The sequence below is a fragment of the Geospiza fortis genome, unplaced genomic scaffold (assembly GCF_000277835.1).
Source record: "Geospiza fortis unplaced genomic scaffold, GeoFor_1.0 scaffold11, whole genome shotgun sequence".
Classification (NCBI taxonomy): Eukaryota; Metazoa; Chordata; class Aves; order Passeriformes; family Thraupidae; genus Geospiza; species Geospiza fortis.
The window spans coordinates 9,512,517-9,533,727 of NW_005054304.1; the positions used below are offsets into that span (position 1 = coordinate 9,512,517).

Here is a 21,211-nt window from a genome sequence, read left to right on the forward strand (position 1 = left end):
TGTAGTAGTAGCAAAATAGAAGGAGAAAAGTTACTGCAACCAGACCATCTGATATTTCCTACTGCACAGCTGCTATAACGTGGGATCAGAGAGGAGTGGCTCACGGAACACACAGCACTGACATTTTCCTATTCTCTTTTCTCTCTCTCCAGGGAACTATCAGACATACTGGGTCTCATGGACTGCCAAGTAAACAGGACCATAAGAGCTTCAAGAGATGTTTTAGGGAGTGGTAGGCAAAGAGCTCCTCCAGAGAGACACAGAAAGGCAGCACAAGCAGAGACACCTCCCACATTTGAAGGAGGGATGCTTCCTTCCAGATGAGAGAAACTAAGGAAAAATGCAACAGGAGAGACAAAGCAATGACTTGATCTATTCCTTATGTCCATACCAGCAGTCAGGAGCAAAATGGGAAGCACAAAAGAGGTCCCAATGAGAAAGGTTTTACCTTCTTAGCCATCCCATATCCCTGGAGTTGGATAGAAAACTACACAAGCGTCATTTACCTCTGAGACAGAGCAGTTAAGCTGGAAGATCTGTCCTTCTCCTTCGACCTGCCGCACACACAGTTTGCACACCAGCTCCTGGGTGTTCAGACTGAACCTTTCCAGTGTGAAGGTGCAGTGCAGGTTCCTCTGACATCCACTCCAGATGTGGTAAAAGGGAATTTCCTGCAGGAGGAAAGCAAAAAAGTATAGTCAGGGAGGGATGTGGGACCAGGGCATGGATGCTATGTCACCAGGGACTGCAGGCTCCGTGCTAACATGACTGCAAATGGCCCAGGGGAAAAAAATGTCCATGGAACTACAGCCTGACTCCTGGTGTTTTTTAAACACATCTGTGTGTGACAGTATTTCCTTAAGGCTCACTGCTAGCATCCAATGTGAATGTTATGTTATGCTCACCTGGTATTTAGCCAGCAGCTTGCTCTTCCAGAGAGAATGGGCAATGTCATGAATGGACAGACGGAGGTTGTGGGTACTTCCCTTGAAATGCAAAGTTTTAGGCTCTTCCAAAAGCTGCCCACCCATCTGCTGCTCAAGCTGGAGGACCTCCTGTAGTATTGGGATAAAAAGAAGAAAGTGGTCAGGTTTCATCAAGACAGCACACTGGTTTTCTGAGTCCTCAAGGTTGTGTGCTGTAGATGCTGTAACCTGTGTAAAACAGATTAAAAAAATACACAGGCATCACACAGAATTGTGTGTCCCTGTGAACTAGAACTGCATTAGTTGATCTGATTGTAACCCTTTCACCTCCTTCATCCAGCAGCAGCCCAGCAGGGAGACACAGTGTTGTCTCACATGTCCAGTAAGCAGAAGGTCAATTCTATACTATTCAATGGAATGTGAAGACTTTGCATGCAGTCACTGTTTGCGTACAGAAATAGCTCAATCTCTGTTGCTCATCAAACTGGACATCTAATGGTACTACTACTGTCTGGTTTTTGGAAACTCTTATTTGTGTAGGTCCTGCTGACATGGGACCTGTGCATACCACTGGTCAGCTCATGGTCTCCTACCCCGTGGCAGAGCAGTACAGGAGATAACAGATATCAGCCCTGACACTGGCCAGCAGGATGGCATGGAAACAAACCCAAGAGACAGAGATGGAGCATTTTCTTCATACAAATACACAGGTTCAGGGCTACTGAGATATTGATCATGCAATTAAAAGCTAGCAAGCCAAGAATCTGGTCCTTTTATGAAGCTAAATATAAGCTTGTAATTAATAAGACCACAGTGGAATGTTGTCTACAAACAGCCTAATTGTGGACCACATGGAAGAAGCAAGTATAAAGGCACTTCCACGAGCCCCATTAGAAACCAACAGAACCAATCTCAGTCACATTTAATTAAAGGAGTCAACCAGCCAACCAGTCTCATGTGGCTAAAGACAATCACACACAGTGGAGATGCTCAAGGAATACAGAAGCACACAAAGATGGGATTCTACCCCAGCTCAAATAAAGGAGCCCCCATTTTAGCTAAGATGCTTCTGACCACATTAAGGGAGGTAGTAAGCATATAAGAAAAGCATCTGGCAGATCTTGAAGCTAAAACAATGTTCTTTTATTGGCCATTAGAGGAAAAGAAACAAAATCAGGAAACCTTTCAAATTAAGGGTATGCCAATGAATCAGTTCCAGCTTCTTTCCAGTGCCACCTAATTACTTCACCAAGATGTCTAAAGAGCAATCAATAGTAATTATCTGATTACTATAGATCTTCATTATGTTCCAATTACCTCCCTGGAAAGTCCAGAAGATGACTTGTGGAATGGTGTGAGCTAATTGCAGATGCCACCTCTCAGGCATGCGGGGCAAGTGTGCCAACAAACTGCTCCTGCACCAGCTCTGGGGGCTGCACTGCTGTGGGGGAAAACTGCAGTGGGATGCTGCACCTTCCCACCCACCAGATCTGTGTTTCTAGTTTCAACAACCCACTTCTGGTAGCCAGCCTGGGCCACCGCAGCCCTTCCACAGGCTTTAACTGGAGGATGCCAAGCAGCCTGTGCTTCTCCCATGCCGTTTAGCTAATTAATTCAGAATTAATTTGGAGCCATGACTTGCACAGCCCTTCAGACATGCTGGCTGGTTCCTGCCATACGGCCTTTTTTAGAGCAGTCCTTATCCCGCCGGCTGGCACCTCTGTGTCCTCCTGAGCCAAAACTGAGCTGCATAATGCTTGCCCCATGCTGAAGTGGCTGTGGTCACCCTGCCAACTGTCTCTCACCACCCTGCAAGGCAGGAGTTATTTCCTAGGAGAGTGAGCTCTGTAAAGCATCACTCCATCACCCATGGCACCAGAACAGCCACAGCTTGGGCCTCTTCATTAAAGGGGCACAAGCAAACAATGGTGTTCAGTCCAAGCTGTGCCTTTCTTCAATAAAAGGAAAAAAAAAATTGCATTAAATAACAGAGAGAAGATCACAGGCCTATTGTGCCCATTTTTGGGGAGTTTTTTTGAAGACACCTGCTGTGCATCACAAGACAGGTGGGGGAATGTCACCCTGCTACAGCCTGAAGTCCTTCACATGCCCCCAGTGTGGGAGGCAGCTGTTTCCATGTATCTGGCTGCTCAGCCCCCTACCACACTGCCACACACAGGTCACATACCTTAATCTCAAAGGCACACATCAATAAAGAGAGCAAAGCAGATGGATTTCTTTATAGTTACTGTGTTATTACTTTTTCCTTTTTCTTTCTTTTCCTTTTTTTTAACCTTGGGCATCCTCTTCTAGGTGCAAAAATTAACCTTAAAAAGAAAGGCCAGTGCTCAAGGTCACAACTTCCTTCATCCTTGCCTAAAAGGCATTTTTGTGAACATCCCATCCATGTGGCTCAGGACCCTGTGGGGCAGAGGATGCTGCATGTGTGATCAGTACTGAGCTCATGCTGCTCCACAGCAGCCAGGAGCTTCACTAAGCCGCTCCCATAATAACCAAGCCCTTATTGATGGCAAATCATTACACTTCCCTACTGTACTGCGGGTGCCAGCAGCTCAGCTGTGAGGGCTTACTCTGCATGATGAGAGGGAAAAGTCTGCTGGATAAACACTGCACTGAGCTTTATCCTGCAACTACTTGTCTTCCTTTGGTAGCTGTTAAAATACATTCAGCATATGGCACACTCATTCCTGGTTGTAAATAATAACAGAATGCATTTGGTTGTCTATTAAAAAATACACACAATCCCCTACAAAGGCTCTTCCAAAGCTCAGGCAATGCAATATGGGAATATTGCTCTTCCCTACCCTTGCTGTGCTTTGCCTAGAGCAGCCAGCCTCAAGACATGGAGATGTTGCAGCTGGTGCTTCACCTGCTGCTTACAACTTTTCTTTCCTCTCTGAAATACTTCTAACATCAGGATCTGCTGGCCCAGCCCTGTCTGCAGGCCTTGTCCCCACACCCAGAGTGGTAACTGCCCTGTGAACGCCTTCCCTTTGGCAACACAGTAGTGCCAAGGATGTCCTCACAGCACAGCAGGGGCTGCTGCAGTACCAGCTGCTGTGAAAGCACATGCCAAATACCCCAGCCTTTTTTTCTTCTATTCTAAATAGTCGTAGACTGAGTGTACACAACACCGTCATACAGATTGAGTCTACACAACACCGTCGCACACGGATGTTTAGTACACACTGGTTTGTATGCACCAGTTCATACATGCCTGCTTATACACATTGGTCCAGAACCAGCCCTTTCATCTACACCTATTTTACTCATCTACAGCTGGTCTACTAGCCTTCTTTTTCCTCCATCTTCTCCTTCCTTACACTTCCAAAGAAGGGCAATTCATGCATTGTTGCTGTGCAGAAGTCTGAGCCCAGCTGGCTCCACAGGAAGCACGCCAACAGCCTGTGTGTGACAACTGCGTGGCCGCACAGCACTGTCTCCAGGCAGGAGGCAGGCGGGGCATACAGTTGCCTAAGGCACTCTACCTCACGGCGTGGCAGGGAATGCAGCACCTTGAGAGGCAAGGCAGACAGCGGCAGCAAGGAAGCGCAGGCACAAAGAAAGGCAACGGAGGCAGACAGTTCTCCGCAGCAGGAGACACATTTATTGAGGAAAGGAGGAAGGCTGCACAGAACTGCCCAGCAGGGCCGGGTGAACAGAACTTATAAATGATCTCAGAAGGGCGGAGCAACCCACCCCCTGGCCAGTCACAGAACACAACAGGATGACTGATACACTGAGACAACAAATGGGGGAGTTGTTGGGGAGGGGAAACCACTCCTGATCCAATCACTCCCTGCCCAGTGTAGAAGGTTCTAGGGAGAGGGCGTGGGCAGAGAGTGACGGACAGGGAAGTTACCAGGGAAACCAAGGAGGGGACAAGGGAGAAACCATAGATACAAGGGAGGGGACAAATGATTGACTTCAAGGGTTGGGGCAGTCTCCTAGCACAGGGCAGTGGCGGGAAAAGGGAGCTCGGGCAGAACCATCATAACAGAAACATAGGGGGAAATGGAATGAACCAACTGTAAATAACATGAACATTATAATATAACCTGAACATTAAACTTATATAAAACAAAACTGTGAACAGAAAAGCGGTCGCACCGCAACAATGCATTCATAAGAGTCTGTGGCCAGCAAGTAGATGTGCTTGTCCTCCTGCAAACCATCAGCTGGCTGGGTCTTGAACCCCACAGGTGCCCCCCAAGTCTTGGGGTGCACATGCCAAAGAGAAAGAAAATGAAAATGCATGAACTGGATGTAAAAATGCAGTAGGTACAGAGTGGGATGGTGGCCTCCTGACTTGGCTCACCTTTCCTCACTAATCTGCAGTCTCACTTTGGGGTCTAACTGCAGCAGTATCCCCAGGACTGACCTGTTGCCCTCCCAAATTTTGGCTGCAGCTTCTCAGGTGAAGGATGGTTCCCCTGTGTGCCTTTCCTGATCCCTTCTGCTGTTGCACTGAATTGGATTAACTTTACCACACAACTCTCCCGACAGTCTATTAGAAACAGACCAACAGCTCCTGAGTAATTCCTAATTAGATTCCTCAGCTCTGACTGCATTAGCTGGCTGGCCAAGGCCCCTCCAACTCAGTTATTATTACCTCAGGCCTTGTCAAACCCATGGAAAATTGTATTATGCAGCACAGGCATAAAACCATCAGGACCTTTGAAGCTTGATTGCTATGAAAGACCCTTTCCATTTTATTTTATTTTATTTTTTTTAATAGGAAAAACAAAAGGGAAATCAGACCAGGGAAAATAATTGTTTCTAAAAGGCTGGTAACACCAATGCAGTGACAGAGACCAAGCTCCCAGAGGACAAAACCATGCTGAAGTCCCCATGTGCCTGCTTCAGCCCTTACACTTGTTGCCCTTCTTACATGTGCAAGAGCACCCCCTCAGCAAAGCCTAGGCAGGCAATATCCAATAGTATCAGGGAGGACAACCAAGTGTGCTGCTCTCAGTGATGGAAGTCACTGTTCTGAAAAACACAAACATCTCCCAGCCAGTGTTTTTGCGTTTAAATCCCAATAATTCCCAGCTAGATCTGGGGAACCAAAAGCATGTACAGCAGCAGGATAACTCTGCTTAGTCAAGCTTTGAAACCACTTTGCCACAAAGTAGTGAAGTAGCACTACCTACAGCTAAAGGAAAAACCCCACCTTTTATTAAACTCAGTTGTGCAGTTGGAGCTACATATTTCATGAGGGCATCTATTATAGATACCTTCTGTATAAATACAGGTATTTATAAAGAGAAATAGTGAGTATGGTTACCTGTCAGCTCATCTGCATGTAGTGAGTGTGTGTTTGTGTGAATGCCAGAATTATGCAGGGAGAGTAAGCTTATCCAGTTAGGGATAGCAGCAGCTTTGCTTTATTCCACTTGTGAATTCCCAACACAAAAAGCTGCACGCGAAGGGGTGTAATAAAGCAGTATGAAAGCAGGCAGTGATTAACGGGTCAGAAGCTTCTTTTATCATTATCAAGTATTTACAAAGAAGCATTTATATGTTTTCCCATCTCTGGGGAGCTGGCACTTAGCATTAAAAATACATGAATAACGAATGAAGCCCTGTGTACCTTATGGCCTTTTAATAATGCAAAAACCTTAGGATTCAGGATATGATACAGGTAAACAAAGGAAAAAAGACTGGTGGGTGGAAAATAGTGTAAGATCCCTATGCAAAGGACAGTTCATAGCATCTGAGGGTTAAACTGTAAAACAGCAGCTTGCTGTCAAGCTCTTCTTCTAATCAGAAAAATAACACAGGGAGCATGGATACATGGAGCAGAGGGTCCAGTCTCTGCTATGACTGCAGTCCTGTGGCAACTGGGGGTGAAGAGGGAGAGCAAGCAAGAGATCAAGAACCACCTTAAGAGCATCCTGCGTATCATCGAGGCAGTAGACCCGGATGCTGTATTCCAAGGATGAGCAGGACAGCGGTCCAAAGATGGCCAGTTTGAGACGTTTGGCTGCTGCCTTGGTGATTGACTGTCCCACCAAGGCATAGGTGCTGAGGGTTTCTGTCAGGATGTGGCAGGCCTCTGGGTCCAGCTGGATATAGCATGGCGTGGTGAAGTTTTCCTCTCCGACCACCACCACATCCTAAGAGAGAAAGAGGCCAAGTTACAGTATGTGACCCCTCAGAGCTGCTCTCCTTTTAGGCAGCAATGCCCTTTCAAGCCTGGATGATGCAAAAAGTCTTTGCTGTTTGCCCCTTAGATTAATCCAGGTCTAAATGTCCTGCTTCCAGCTTTTCTCCTGCGTAGACATAGGGACCGGATTTCTCTGGGGTGCTGGTGATGATGTTGGAGGTCGAATACTGCCCCTGTCTTCACTCCTGCCTTTAAAGCCCTGGGCAGAGTTAAGCAAATAATGAAAATATCACCAAGACTTTATTGAAAGAGATATTGCAGAACTAATCATTTGGTGACCATGATTCAGCATCAGTAGTCTCAGGCATGCTGAATAAATAACTGTCCTTCACCTCCTAAGCACGACAATAAGGAGTTATAAAAACTCAGGGAAGGAAGTAACCTCTGTGACAGCCAAATACCACATCTATATGAAATATCACCTGCTGCTTCCTCAGATTAATCCTCTGTGACAAGACTGCAGGATGGGGAAAAAAACCACTGCCTGAATGCAGATGACCTCCCCACCCTGGGCATACAGGAAAACAGCTTCCCTGCTAATTTCTCCATTCAACCCTGTGTGTAATATCCTGCACGCAACACAAGGTGCTTTGAATGGCTTTGAGAGGGAGCAGAAGTGAAAGGTCAGCAGCAGGTGACAGCCACCTCTTGCAAAGCCACTATGTGCCACACGATGCTCAGCACACCTTGTCCACTTCATCCCTGCTACCTGCAGCTCTGCAGAGCCATGTACACACCTGGCAGCTGAGAAAAGTGGGCTCAGCTGGCATTAGGCATTAAGCTTGGCTCCTTTGGTCTCAGGAGAGGCAAATGTGCCACGTTTGCAGCGGTGGCACAGCCTTTTTGGAGGGCAAGGTGCTGCTCCATGGCGTGGCTCCGGCAGGAGGCGCTGCCCCGAGTGATGCAGGGTGTGCATGAATGTGTGTGCACACGTGTGTGTGAGGCTCAGCTTGGAGGAGCTGCTCCAGAGCTGACACGAGGAAGAAGATTGCTGTGTGATGGCCAGGAGCCCCATGGATGCTGCACACACACCAGGGTGTGTGCAGGGCTGGCAGAGCAACCTGTGCCTAGGGCAGGAGGAGGATGGGGGGATAAGGAAGAGGTGCCAGTAACACACAGCCACAAATAAGGGACACACGTGTGGTGCCACGAGTTGGGCTGTGGGGTGCAGATTAGCTGGCGAGACAGAGCTGTGCTTTCTGCGTGCTCCTTCCCAGCAGGAGGAAGAGCCAGTGCCACAGGCAGGAGGCCAAACACGAGAGGCTTTTGAAGACAATGCTGGACATGGCACTTCGGCTGCTGTCAGCCCAACTGCCTCCAGAAGCCCCCCTGACCTTATTAAACTTACCAGTAGGAGAAACTGCCCTTGCCAAATTAATTATGAGACGAAACTGGTGGCAGCAGGGACCTAGGAGCACAGAGCTGGAAAGGAGGGCTCTGTCAAGATGGCCCAGCCCTGCTGAAAGCATCACTTTATGCTCCAGTTATAGTGGGAAGGTCCTTTTGCCACAGTGCCTTGGGACATCCTCCTGCTATACTACTGGCAAGGAACCACCTCAGGCTCCCACCATGGAAACCTGCTGGTACTAGGAGGTGCCAAACTGCCCCAAGGCAGATCTCTGAATGGGCACACAGCAGCTTAGACATCTCGTAGGGAAGAGCACTCCTGCCTGCCTGTAGCAGTCATGGAAGCCCCAAAATACAAGCATCCTTGTTCAGAAAGGCAAGTAAAGGACGAGCAGAGAGCCCTGCATGCAGCCAGCACACAGGCTGGAATTCTGGAACCTCACCTCCCACGGTTCCTGGGCAGCCTGGTGCTTCAGCTGGATCTGCCAGTCCTCTGTGTTTGGCTCTGCACAGTGGTGCATGGTTAGAATGACGGGCCGAGTTAGCAGGGCTCCTGGTGGGCCACAGCTCACCACTGGTGTCAGCAGCGTTTGGCTGTCTTCTACAGGTGGCCTGGAAAGGGGACAGAAAGATGGATACATTAAGTGTGTTGAAAAAGACAAAAAGTTTCATTTGGTTGTGTAAAACTAATCCTTCTTTTAAAATAAAAAGACTGTGCAAGCAAAATAGGTGGGTTTTGTTTTTTTCTTCATTTTTCCCAAATCTGTATTTATTTCCTTTTTTTGCTTGTTTTTGTGCCAGATATCATTCATGTGCCAAATGCAGGTTTAGGTGTCAGCAAATTATAGGCCCTATTTGCTGATTACACTCCACTCTGAAGGATCCTTGCAGATGGTATGCAGAGGCTTCATTTCACCCACTGCAAAAATGTGGTCACTGCTGCATTTGGCAGTTCTTCAGTGACACACAAAAATGAATGGTGGCTCTTGTAGGCACCACTTGTGAGAATTATTGACCGTCAGCACAGTGAAAACTGACAAAGAGAGGAAGACACTGAACTAATAAGCATGTAAGCATGACTGAAAGTGGTGCACAGCACGTCTGAGATGTGCAGGTTGAGTTCTGAGGCATCACCAAACCACTGATACTCCATTTTACTTAAAAGGCATTCAGGAATGGCTTTTGCAAATGGAACTACTGGAATGGCTATTGCAAATAAGCCTGCAGGGAGCAAATGTCACTGCTAGTGAGGGAGAAAGGATGAAGGGATGGTAAGGAATAGTGCAAGAGTAATACACACTTGCAAAGCCCAAGATTTCTAGTGATTACCCCGAGCTGTTCAGCTAAAACCACAGGTATTATCCAGTGTGCCTGCTGCCAGTCACTAGGAATTGGTGTTATGGGAAATCATATGAATATTTAGGATACACAACATACACTCTTGCTTGAAAATGATAATGTGTGTGTGTGCATGTGTGTGAGTGCAAACCATCCCAGACCAACTGCTGAGGAGCTCAAAACAAGAGGAAGCATGAGTGACTTTAACTATCCCGACATCTGGTGTATGACAAATACAGCTGAATGTGCCTCATCAACTGCCTCCCTAAATAATAGAGGACAAATTCATGATCCAGAAACCAGCAAGTGGGATTTTAAAAGCGTTCAATGTGATCTGTGCTAAAAATCCTGATCTGCCCACGGGACCACACGAGCTCTGCTCTGGCTGAGGGTTCAGGCCCAGGCTGCATCTACAAATACATCTACATCAGTCTTAGAGAAATTAGATGAGACAACATTGCTGGTTTTTTCTGCAAGTCTCTGTCTTTACCAAGAGAAAAAAATAAGCAGCTGTAATCAGAGAATCCTAGAATATCCTAAGTTGGAAAGGACCCACAAGGATCATTGAGTCCAACTTCAGCCCTGCACAGGATTATCCCCAAGAGTGACACCATGTGCCTGGGAGCATTGTCCAAACACTTCTGGAATTCTGCGAGGCTGGTGCTGTGACCACTTCCCTGGGGAGCCTGTGCCAGCGCCCAAACCCCCTCTGGGTGAAGAACCTTTTCCTGATATCCAGCCTAAACCTCCCCTGACACAACCTCAGTCCATTCCCTCAGGTCCTGTCACTGGTGACCACAGAGCAGAGATCAGTGCCTGCCCTCCTCTTCCCCTCATGAGGAAGTTGTAACTGCAGTGAGCTCTCCCCTCAGCCTCCTCTTCTCCAGGCTGAACAGATGCAGTGACCTCAGCCAATTCTCACATGGCTTCCCTTCAAGACCCTTGACCATCTTCATTGCCCTCCTTTGGACGCTCCCTAATAGTTTAGATGCTCTCTAATGGTCTCTCATATTGTGGTAGCTGGATCTGCTCACAATATTCAAGGTCAGGCCACACCAGAGCAGAGAAGAGCAGAGCAGAGCAGTTAATCTTAGAACAAATTTTCAAGGAGGCCAAATCAGGACAGAAGCTGTTTTGATATCAAATTTATCACACCTATTCTGCTTATTGCAAATATATGTCCATAGGACTAATTTAATTTTGTCCACCTTAATTCTCCCTGCCTATCCCGTTAATCTCACAGAATGAACAACAAACTTCTGAGAAATCCTTTTTCAAAATGGAATGAAGGCATTTTTGAAAATTACCCCTGGTTGTCTCAAATGTTGTGGAGGTTTTTGTAGCATTTGAGGAAAAAAAGGGTCTGGCATTGGAAAATTTAAATCTATGCAAATCAGTAAATCCAGATGATACGCATCTGTGGAAATTAACTGATGAGTTTACTAAATGACATAACAATTGTTTCTGAAAATCCATGGACTGGAAACAAACAGCTGTGATATAGATGTCTTTCAAAAAAGATGCAAAGTATAACAATCTGGACAGCTATCATGTATTGTGCCAGCTATTTTAGCCTAGCAAACAATACACAAAATAAATGAAACACAAGAGGAGTACCTCGTCCAGTTCCTCTTGCATACTGCAGAGAATCATCAGGTTCACATTAAGAAGATGAGGTATCACGTTTTTTGCAAGGCCAGACTGAATAAATCATTGGACAGTTTTTCACTAAAACATGCCTTCTTTTTCTGACACATTTACATTGTTACTTTGTTCATAAGAAGCAACAAGAAGCTTAAAAACCACTCAGAGTGCGTCACTGGTTTTTAATGGCCATCAGCCTTGGGAATTGGTGGATATTTGAACACTCTTCTATAGCCTAATTCAAGAAATGTCAAGAAACATAGTGTCTTATGAGAAAAATCTCTTAAAATTATAACAGTTGTATGGAAAACAGATATGACCAGCTATGGACTTAATCATCTCATTAATCTAACTTCATCAAAAAGTACTGACCCATGAAAAAGAAAAGAAAATACAAGATATCATATTTTTTGATTGAATTACAAAACAAGAAATCAAAATGCAGAGTGAATATACAATGATTACGTTTAAAAAAATTAATACAATGCCTTTTAGGTGAAAAATGAGTTAAAATTGACAAGCACTGATGCCTGCAGACAAAAAACCCCAAAAGGTCATTAAAATAATATGGTACTCATAAATCATACAGTCTGAAGTTTTCTCCAAGTAAAGTTAAGTTTAGTCACTGTTTCGTGCCAAAATTTTTTACTGTCAGATTTTAGGACTCTGATGAAGAGCACGATTCTGTGCTGCAACATTTTATAGCTGATTAGAACAAGTACAAAATGATTATGCAGAGCAACAAGCCAGGATGTGTTGCAGACTGTAGAGTGAGGAACTGAGATAGGAGGTGGATGCAAGCATACAAAGGACATGTTAAAAATATCAAGGCTTAATATTCTTTCCCCATGTTCATAAAGAGCATCTTTGTCACCAGACTTAGAAGATTTGTTGCCAAGTGGATGAGATATGCATGGTCCTGACCTGGATATTTACAATAGAGAACAGTCTGATTAGTGAAGAGCAGAAAAATGGGCCAGTTGTGGGGGGGCTTGACTTTACAGTCCCAATTTCCCAACCAGGCACACATCAGAGACTGGCACCACAAAATTACTGAACACCTGCTGGTCCTAGTGACTCTCCAACATCCACCTCACACAGATAAACCTTTAAAAACTGAGATACAATGAGCTGCAGAGAAGTTCTCCAGTGGTGAAGTGGGTCACTGTCACTGCTGAGGTGAAATCCCAGCTCTGTTAAAGTCTATGCTAAACCTCTCTCTGACTACTGTGGGGTCAGGATTTCTACTCACAATGTGGAAAACACAATGATTTCATTTTTCATTTAATAAGGAATCACTGTGAGTAACAGTGAAAGCCAGAAGACAATGGCAAAATTCTAGAGAGGACAAAAATATGAGTAGCAAATAAAATCTTATTAATTGTTCAGTAGCTCAGGCTGCAGCAAAACAACTTCCAAAGAGTTACTTAGTAACAAAAAAACCAATAAAAATTAACAACATTTCAGGTGAGCTTGCTGCAACACAGCAGGCATCAACATGTAACATGACAGAGTGACAAGAAGCAAATCTGATTCCTGGTGTGGTATGGGACAAAGAGAACATCAGAGCACATCATGGTGGTATTCCCTTTCCTCTCCATCTCTCCCATGACTGCAGGTAGGAGCAGTGTGTTCAGGGACCACCATGAGATCTCAGAAATAAACTAGAAACCCAGAGGAATGAGGCTAAACAATGCAATGGCACAGACAGAAGAGACATGCCCTATGACAAGTAACAGGGAAAAGGAACAAAAATGTCCCAACAAATCTTTTCTTGCTTCTCACTGTTTTCAATTTCCATTTTAAAACAAAAGGATTATGCCTTACTACAGCTAATGAGAACAGAAACAGATGCAGTAGACAAGATACATTATACAAGAGATATTAATCGTTCTTCTTCAAAGCATAAACCAACAGTAATTCATGGAATTAGTAAACAACAAATTTCCCTGAAGACAAGTTATTGTGTAGTCACTCATTACAGGCAATTTTATTCCTTCTCCTGAAATAGGTGATGCAGCACCAGCAAAGCCAGGATCCCAGCCTAGAGGAGCAGTTGTTGTGACCAGCACTGAGAGTTATGTGTTATAGATTGTGGGTGATCTAGCACAAACAGAGACACAGGGGAGCATATAGAGCAAGAGAGTTAAATCTATGAGCAGAGATGATCAAAACTGTGGGCGATCTTTTAGGCTGCTATCCGAAAAAAAAAAAAACAAAACAAAAAACAAACCCAACCCCCTACAAAAACCCCATCAACATGGGCTTCATTTTAGGCTTGCAGCAGTCTTGGGATAACTTATTAGAAGAGACTGGCCACTCAGCTGTATAACTCCAAAAACATGGGCATGTTTTTGTTTTATGAAGATCTGAGACTAAAATTCAACTCACTGCTTTGAGTTTCTATTAAAAGGCACTAACAGTAACTGAAGGGTCTTCAGATATTTTTAGATGTTTTCCCATCCCTCAGAGATTATCAAAAACAGTCAATTTATATTTAAAAGCAAACAAACTTTTATTCACCATATCTGGTCCCTTCACAATCAAATTTGTGTTTTTAATAGGATTACTCATTCAAAACTGTCTCTCTGTAATAAGCCAGACCATATTCATTAAGGTAGCTGTCAGACAGCAGATGTGAGCACAACTAGATAAATCTCTGCTCCTCAGTGGGACTACACTGTGCTCCCTGCCATTGTGCTCCAGGCAATCACAGCAGCTGAGGAAGCACAGGACAGAGCAGGGAGAGAGGAATGGCTATCACATAGCAACAGGTTGCAACCCTTCTGCACAGCTTAGTCAAAAGTTAGAGGGAAGATATTTTATTTCTCCTTTCATTGCTGGGGCTTTATTTTTTAATATATGTTCTTTCTTAAGTTTCAAACTTAATATTCTTGACAGACCCTGGTTCTTCTGACAGTCTATCATGCTCTGGTCTTTTTCATGTTGAATTTTTCAATTATAGTGACTGACACTTCAAGAAATTGTCTTCTGGAGTTGCAAAGTAATTTTGTTTATGCAACTGAGATAAGGAAGGTGGAGAAATGAAATGTGGAAGACTTCAATTTCTTTTATTTCACATCACTAAGCTTAAGATTTACTGGTGAAAAAGCAACATTACTCCTTGGATCAAAATCATTGATCAGATGCTTGACTTTATATTAAACTCTGTGCATACATTATGAAGCCACTGATACAAATCCTGGCAAGGCTCACCTGACCCTTTTCTCTTTCAAGGTAGCTAATTTGAAATTTGCACATTTATGTGTGTCTTCCATCAAGACCTTTAGGAGTGTTGCTTGCTCTGTTCTTCAGGGTTGTCAAATTTTGTGGGCACAGTGACATCCACTCTCATTTGGAACACCTCCTGTGTGATGGATTAGGCAGGAGTGTCCTTCACAGAGCTGTAGCTGTTTTGTGCAGTTCCTGCCTCTGATTAGAGCATGCAAGAGTAGCTCCACCTAAAGCTGTACGAGCTCAGCAGGGGCTCACACAGGAACACAGGAACTGCCACACAAGATAAAATCAGTGGTCCATCAAGACCCAGACCCCATCTAGCACTGACCACTGCCAGATGTTTCTGAAGGAAACACAGCTCTGCTAATTTAGCTCACAGCGAGATTCCCGAGGCAGTCAAGCAAATCCTGGAGGCTGGAGGTTTATACTTATGCTATTTAATCCTTAGGATTAAATTACAGATTAATTAAATAAATTACTTAATCTGTAAGACCCAGCCTCTCATAGATGCTCATGGGAAGAGGCTCTTGCCAGGTACTGGCCAACAATATAGTGTGCTGATTTTACAGATGAAACCTGTACTACTCAAGAAGGGACTCTTTGCAAATCTCAAAGTCGGTAACACTTCCTCAGACTAAGGGAGAGAGCATCTACTCACCACTGAAAAACACACCGCTTCGAGACAGAAACCTATCTGATAGCTGCAAAATATTCTCATTGGGTTGTCATTCTTTCAGCTCCACGTCTATACATAACATATACAGATATATGTATACATGCTTGCATGTGTATGTATATGTGTGCAAACATACACCCATATGTAGTTTTCCGCACCGTAGCTGCTTCACAAAGGATGTGGATCTTTTCATGAGATCAGCCAGGGATGAGAGCCTGGGATCTGCCTGCCATCCATCCTGCCCCAAATGACAAAAAATGAGGGTGAGCAGGAGCAGGGATAACACTCTTCTGGAGCATCAGTCCAGTAGAAGAGAAACCCCACTGTGCCACGAGTATGCTGACACACTTGGAGGAAACCACTGCCTCCAATGGTGCTTACTGCAAGCTATCAGAACCCCAATTCACTGCCAAAGGATAATGCTTTTAGGGTGACCTCCCTGCTCTCACATGCTTTGATGGGTATGAAATGGAGTAAACAGACTGTCTCAGAAAGCTCTTCTAACTAATCTGCAAGGCAGCACAAAGAGTGATATTACTGGATTGTGAAGTCTCTCAAATTTCTCTACTACAGCTTTCAGAGACTAACTGGGGAAACTTATTATGAACTCAAAGGAAGGAAAAGAAAAAGGGAATTTGCAGGTGTCTGAGAGATAACATATTTTTTGTTTCTGACTATTCATAAGTAGTTTCACAGTTCTACAAACTGTGAGCTAGATCTTAAGTTGTTGGAGATATGTGAGCTAGGGTGGGGACCCTCTCTGTTGCTGGTCTGGTTTTGCTAGGGTAGCACTGTGGAGACCACATTCTCACCTCAGTGCTAGTTGTAATATCAAGGACAAGGCTCTGCCTTCATTTCTGATAACAACATGCATTTTATAATTTACTGTGTCCCCTTCCAAACAACATCAACACATAACAGGACTTTTCAACCCATACACATTTGCACGGTGCTCATGAAAATAAAGATAGCTTCTCACAGGGTTTGTTGAACACACTGCAGTTACTGCCTGGCCACGAAAGCAAATGTCTGCAGCTCGTCCTTACTGGGGACTATCACTCTCTGCTAGAGTGCTGCAAGAGTGCAGCAGCTGATTTAAAAAATAATTATGCTACACAGCAACTTGTGGTACCCATATGACTCCAATTACATGAAGCAGCATCTGTGGCCCATGCAGCCAGAAAAAGAAGCTTTGACCGAGCTGTCGCTCTGGTACTGAAGTGAAGTGCCTGGTAACCAGTCCTGCAGCACGAGAACATTACAGCTGGGTGCCGCCCACCCCCTTCTGCTCCTGGCACCTGGGGAAAGGGGGCAGAATATTCAGTTCTGAGTGATCTAGACAACAGCCAATGAGCTCCATCTTAAATGTCCCAGAAGAAGCTGCTTTCCAAGAGCATGAGGAGCCTGGTGTGTTTTCTGAAAAACTGCCACAAATCAAATAAGCAGCTGGACTCTGTGCATTCAGAAAGTGACTGCCACCACAATAAAATGAGCCCTGATGCCCCAAGGCAGACTGCTCTCCTCTGCTCTCCCAGGGAAAGAAATCAATTCTAAAATCTTCATTGTAAACGAGGATTCACACCATTCTGTTTACTTCTGCAGGTGTCCCTTGGCATACTTGCTCAGGTTGGCAGGCAGCACATCTCCAGCCATGCTTTTCCCAACACAGGTTAACCTATCCTTCTATCCTCTGTGTGACTTGCTGAGTTACAGCTTTCACAAAGCATGCAGAGGCAGCTTTATGATCCTTGAAGAAAATAAATTAGACAAGTACGTGACATTAGTTGTCCACAGCTGCATGAATAAAGTAACAGGGATTCCCTCCATAACTGACTGGAAAGAAAATAATTGCACATACAGCACTTCCTAGGAATTAAATAATTTTTAAAAGAATTAGGTATTTTGGAAACGGAGGTTTAGAAGCAAGCTGAATAACAGGGGATGCCATCTGATTGTTTTTCCTTCCTCAGAAAAGAGTCTTTGTTCAATACTGTTTGTAAACCTCTCTCACAGCCAAAAGTAATAGGAATATAATCAATACTAGCTATGAACAGAGACATTTTTTCTGTAGCTGCAATTAGCTATTTTCAAAGAGCAGCTGATGAATAATGTATGCAAAAGGGTGGGTGGAAGGATTACTTAATTTTTCTTTAAGCAGATTATTTTAGTTTGGGTGAAAGACTACCAAGCTAAAGAATAGTGTTCAATATCACACAGTGTATAAACAGCTGTGGCTTAGCACATAATAAAAGCTATTAAGAGGCTGAGCCAAAAAACATATCCAGCAATGAGGAGGAGAAAGAGGCAAAGTACCGTGTAATGACTGCCTCAGCTTCACATTTGGACTCGTGCACAGAGGCAGAATGCCATTCTGCAGCCCAAGATCTCACCTTTCTCTACATGAGGGTCTTCTAACTGGCTCCAAATGGTACCTTGGCTTTTTGGTAAACAATTTTATTTTTAATTTCAAGGCTGCAGATCACATGCCAGTAGATGTTAAGATCTAGAATATGAATTGGCCACACATTCAGGTAACAGGAGACAACTGTGGTCATCCCGGCATCAACTCTGGGTGCCCTTGGCATGTGGTATCTGGGGCTAAGCAGCAAGGAGCTGGAGGACACCAAAAGCTCTGGCTCCATCCTCTGCATGGACTAGCCAAGCCCATGAAGGATAAAATAAAAAATTCACCTTCACTCTAACAGGAGAGGATATTTTTCACGTCAGGTGCTCAGGCACCTGTCCCTCCACTGAGCTGATTTATCACCTTTCCTCTCTGTTCCTTTCTCCTTTGCAGCACAGGTCTTTATCAAGAGGTTACTTCACCCCTTCTCTGCTGCACAAACTCATGCTGGCATATTTTCCTTGCTCCTCTACAATTCAGCATCCCCCTGGCCTGAGGACTGCAACACCTGATCAGGAAAGTAAATGTCTGAGCTGGTTTTGTGGCAAAGTTTATCCTTGGCTTTGCTTGTGTTTACCTCCAAGTCAGCAAATAGCTTCAATGCAGTAGGCTTGGCATAAATATTATTACCACAGGTCTTCAGTTACTATGTGTTACTCTATTAATGCACAAGGAAACAAAGGCATTTTTTACCTCATGTTCTCCTTCCTGTGAACTGTCAGATACATTTCATAGACTCTCCCTTGTGGAACAGCTCCTGCTGGGATCAGCAAACTTACTCCTGCAGAACAGAAGAGACACAAAAGATAAGATGGAGAAAAAAAAGGTGAGCAGGTCTGTGGAGAGGAGTGACAGGAGAGGCAGAAGATGAAGCCTGCAATGCCAGATTTTCAGCCACCCTCACCATCAGACTGCAAATGACCTCAGCAAAATGTGAGAAAAAGCATTTACTGTAACCCTGGTGTCTTCACTGTCCAGCTGCCTGTTCCGTTTCCTCTGCACTGAAGAACAGAAATGGAGAAGATGATTTTCTTCCCTTTAGTTTTATTTAAAGAGTAGACAGATGGTTACGCTGTTGCTTACCTTGTAAAATGATGGAAAAACAAACAACTCTGACTAAAATTCCCAACAGCTGTAATGGGACATCTCTCCCTAGGCAATTCTTACTTAATTAAGATCAGGAAAGAAAAGCAGTGGAGCACTGTCCCAGGAAGCAACAAGAACTAGTTGTTTCCTGAAAGATGGCTTCTGTGTCTGGCATTCTGTCTTTTAATGCACTCAGTTCCTAGGGAGGAACTGAGTCTGCCAGGGAGACAAAACTGAGCTTCCTGGTTTTTGAAAGTGCCTAGTCCTGTAGGGTGGCTCAAAACTGGGAAATGCAACCTTGAAAAAAACATGGGCAAATATGCCCAGTGTCATTTTCACTGATGATTTGCTGCACACTTCATTAAAAAAAACTGTTCTTACATTACTGCCATTTAAGAGGTATCTTGAACACAACAAACATGGCCCATGAACTGCCTATTTCACTCTGCTGGACACATCTCAGCCAGCTCTCTTTGTAGATGTGGATTAGCTGGAAATCAGTGGCAAGGATTTGCATACACAGTTGTTACCACATAGCTGAAAACAAACCTAGAGGAAGATTATTTACATATATGTGTTTACACCAGAGACACTTTATAGACACCTTGCATGGCTCCACCTCTTTCCTTCAGCATTCCCAGTTTGGTTACACTGGATACCTCCTGTGTGTTGGTGTGCAGGGCCTCAGTCCCAAACTTAGCTTTGGGGAGAGGGGTGGCTAGGAAAGAAATTTCCACAGATGCCTTCTGGCACTTGTGCTTTACAGCCTGTTACAGCCTAACCTGTGCATGCTTGCAGCTGTAACAGGGCAGGTGTACTGAAACTGAAGGGCTCTGATCATATCTTGAGGAGGACATACATCTAGAAGCAGCACAGAGGCATACAAGGTAGCAGCAGACAGATTATTTCATTTTACAGAATCATTACTTTAATCATTTTTAATGGATTTCAGCACCAAATTTTTTTCTTTACAAATTGATATTAATATACGTGAATTAACAGTGACTAATAGACTTTGCTGATAATGTGCACCACTGTGGCATATGAAAACTGAGTATCAATATCTATCTTCAGCTGTTACTTAGAAAAATATGAAGTCCAAGATTGTATTGCACAAATTTTCAACATTGCTCATCAGTCAGCACCAGATTTATTGAAGTTGTTCAGCTTTCCCTTGAATTTAATAGATATTTTTGCCTCCCATTAGACAGGAGCTCAGAGAGCAGGGCTATGGGTTCAAGCACTTTTGGCTGCTTCATGGGCAGTGTGGGACTGCATCCTGGAGCTGAATCACCCAACCACCATCCTGGGTCACCTAGGCATTTTGCTTCCTCCATAACACCAACAAAAAAGAAATGATCCAGCAGAGCTACAGGGGACAAGAGTAGGCACCATCTCCTTGGAGAGGGCATTTGCTGTAAAATGGCCAAGCTGTGAGCTGCAGTCCCCCATGTACTGTAATCCTACCTGAATCCAGAGTTCCAATGAAACTGGGCAGGTGTGTTCCTGACCACTTTATACCCTGCACATTCCTCACATCAAATGCTTTATGTATTTGATTCATACTCACTTTAGATATTAATGGTGCTCTGCAGTATCATGCTAAACCCATGGAAACATCTAGGTGCTGAACTTCTCTAGAAAGAACATCCACACTTCATGTAGGAACCAAGCAGCAGCAGCATGGCCCTGCTAAAAAGTCTCTCTGAAAGACCTGAGCTCTCCCAAGGCTGCCCAAGAGCTCCTTGGATGCTCTGAAATTGCCTGCTGCTGTCAGGGTGGCCTGAAGGGACCTGGAACCTGACTTGGTGCTGTATGAGAAAGATTGAGCAGCATGTTGCATTACATCAATAGCCCTTCAATGCTCAGTCCTTCTCTTTCCTGGTTGTAAAGCAAGTCAACAATAAATACAGGTAAAAAGCCTCCCAAAAATAGTGTTCTGTTGTCCTATTTCAATTGCACATAGTCTGCAATGAATTGAAAGTGGAGCAACCAATTTGTTTTTAAATTAATTTGTTCTCTTTTAGTACAATGACAAAATAGAGGCTTACTGTATTGAAGTCCCTTTTCTAGAGCTGCATGAAAGGAAAAGGTGATGCTGAATTGCACTTGACACAAGGGAGCTCTGAAACCTTGCACGCCTCAGAAAGTGGCTAAGAGCTCTGCAATATTCAGTTTAGAATCAGACAATCATTTAGGTTGGAAAAGACCTCGAAGATCATTGAATCCAATCATTAACACATGAGAGTGTTCACCACTAGATCACATTCCCATGCATTACTTAGGAGAAGAGATCAATGCCCACCTTATTGCAGCCTCCTTTCAGGCAGTTGTAGAAAGGGATAAGGTCCCCTCTCAGCCTC

At 44.3% G+C, this 21,211-nt stretch overlaps 1 protein-coding gene across 1 annotated transcript in view; it reads right to left on the reverse strand.

The window, feature by feature from the left end:
• Positions 1 to 21,211, reverse strand: part of UNC5C (unc-5 netrin receptor C) — a 248,586-nt gene that overhangs the window by 9,644 nt on the left and 217,731 nt on the right. The window contains exons 12-16 of the mRNA XM_031066482.1: positions 18,456 to 18,543; positions 8,907 to 9,075; positions 6,833 to 7,066; positions 906 to 1,055; positions 507 to 671 (exon numbers count right to left, since the gene is read on the reverse strand). Of these exons, the coding sequence (XP_030922342.1) occupies positions 507 to 671; positions 906 to 1,055; positions 6,833 to 7,066; positions 8,907 to 9,075; positions 18,456 to 18,543 (806 nt within the window). The remainder of the gene's footprint in view (positions 1 to 506; positions 672 to 905; positions 1,056 to 6,832; positions 7,067 to 8,906; positions 9,076 to 18,455; positions 18,544 to 21,211) is intronic.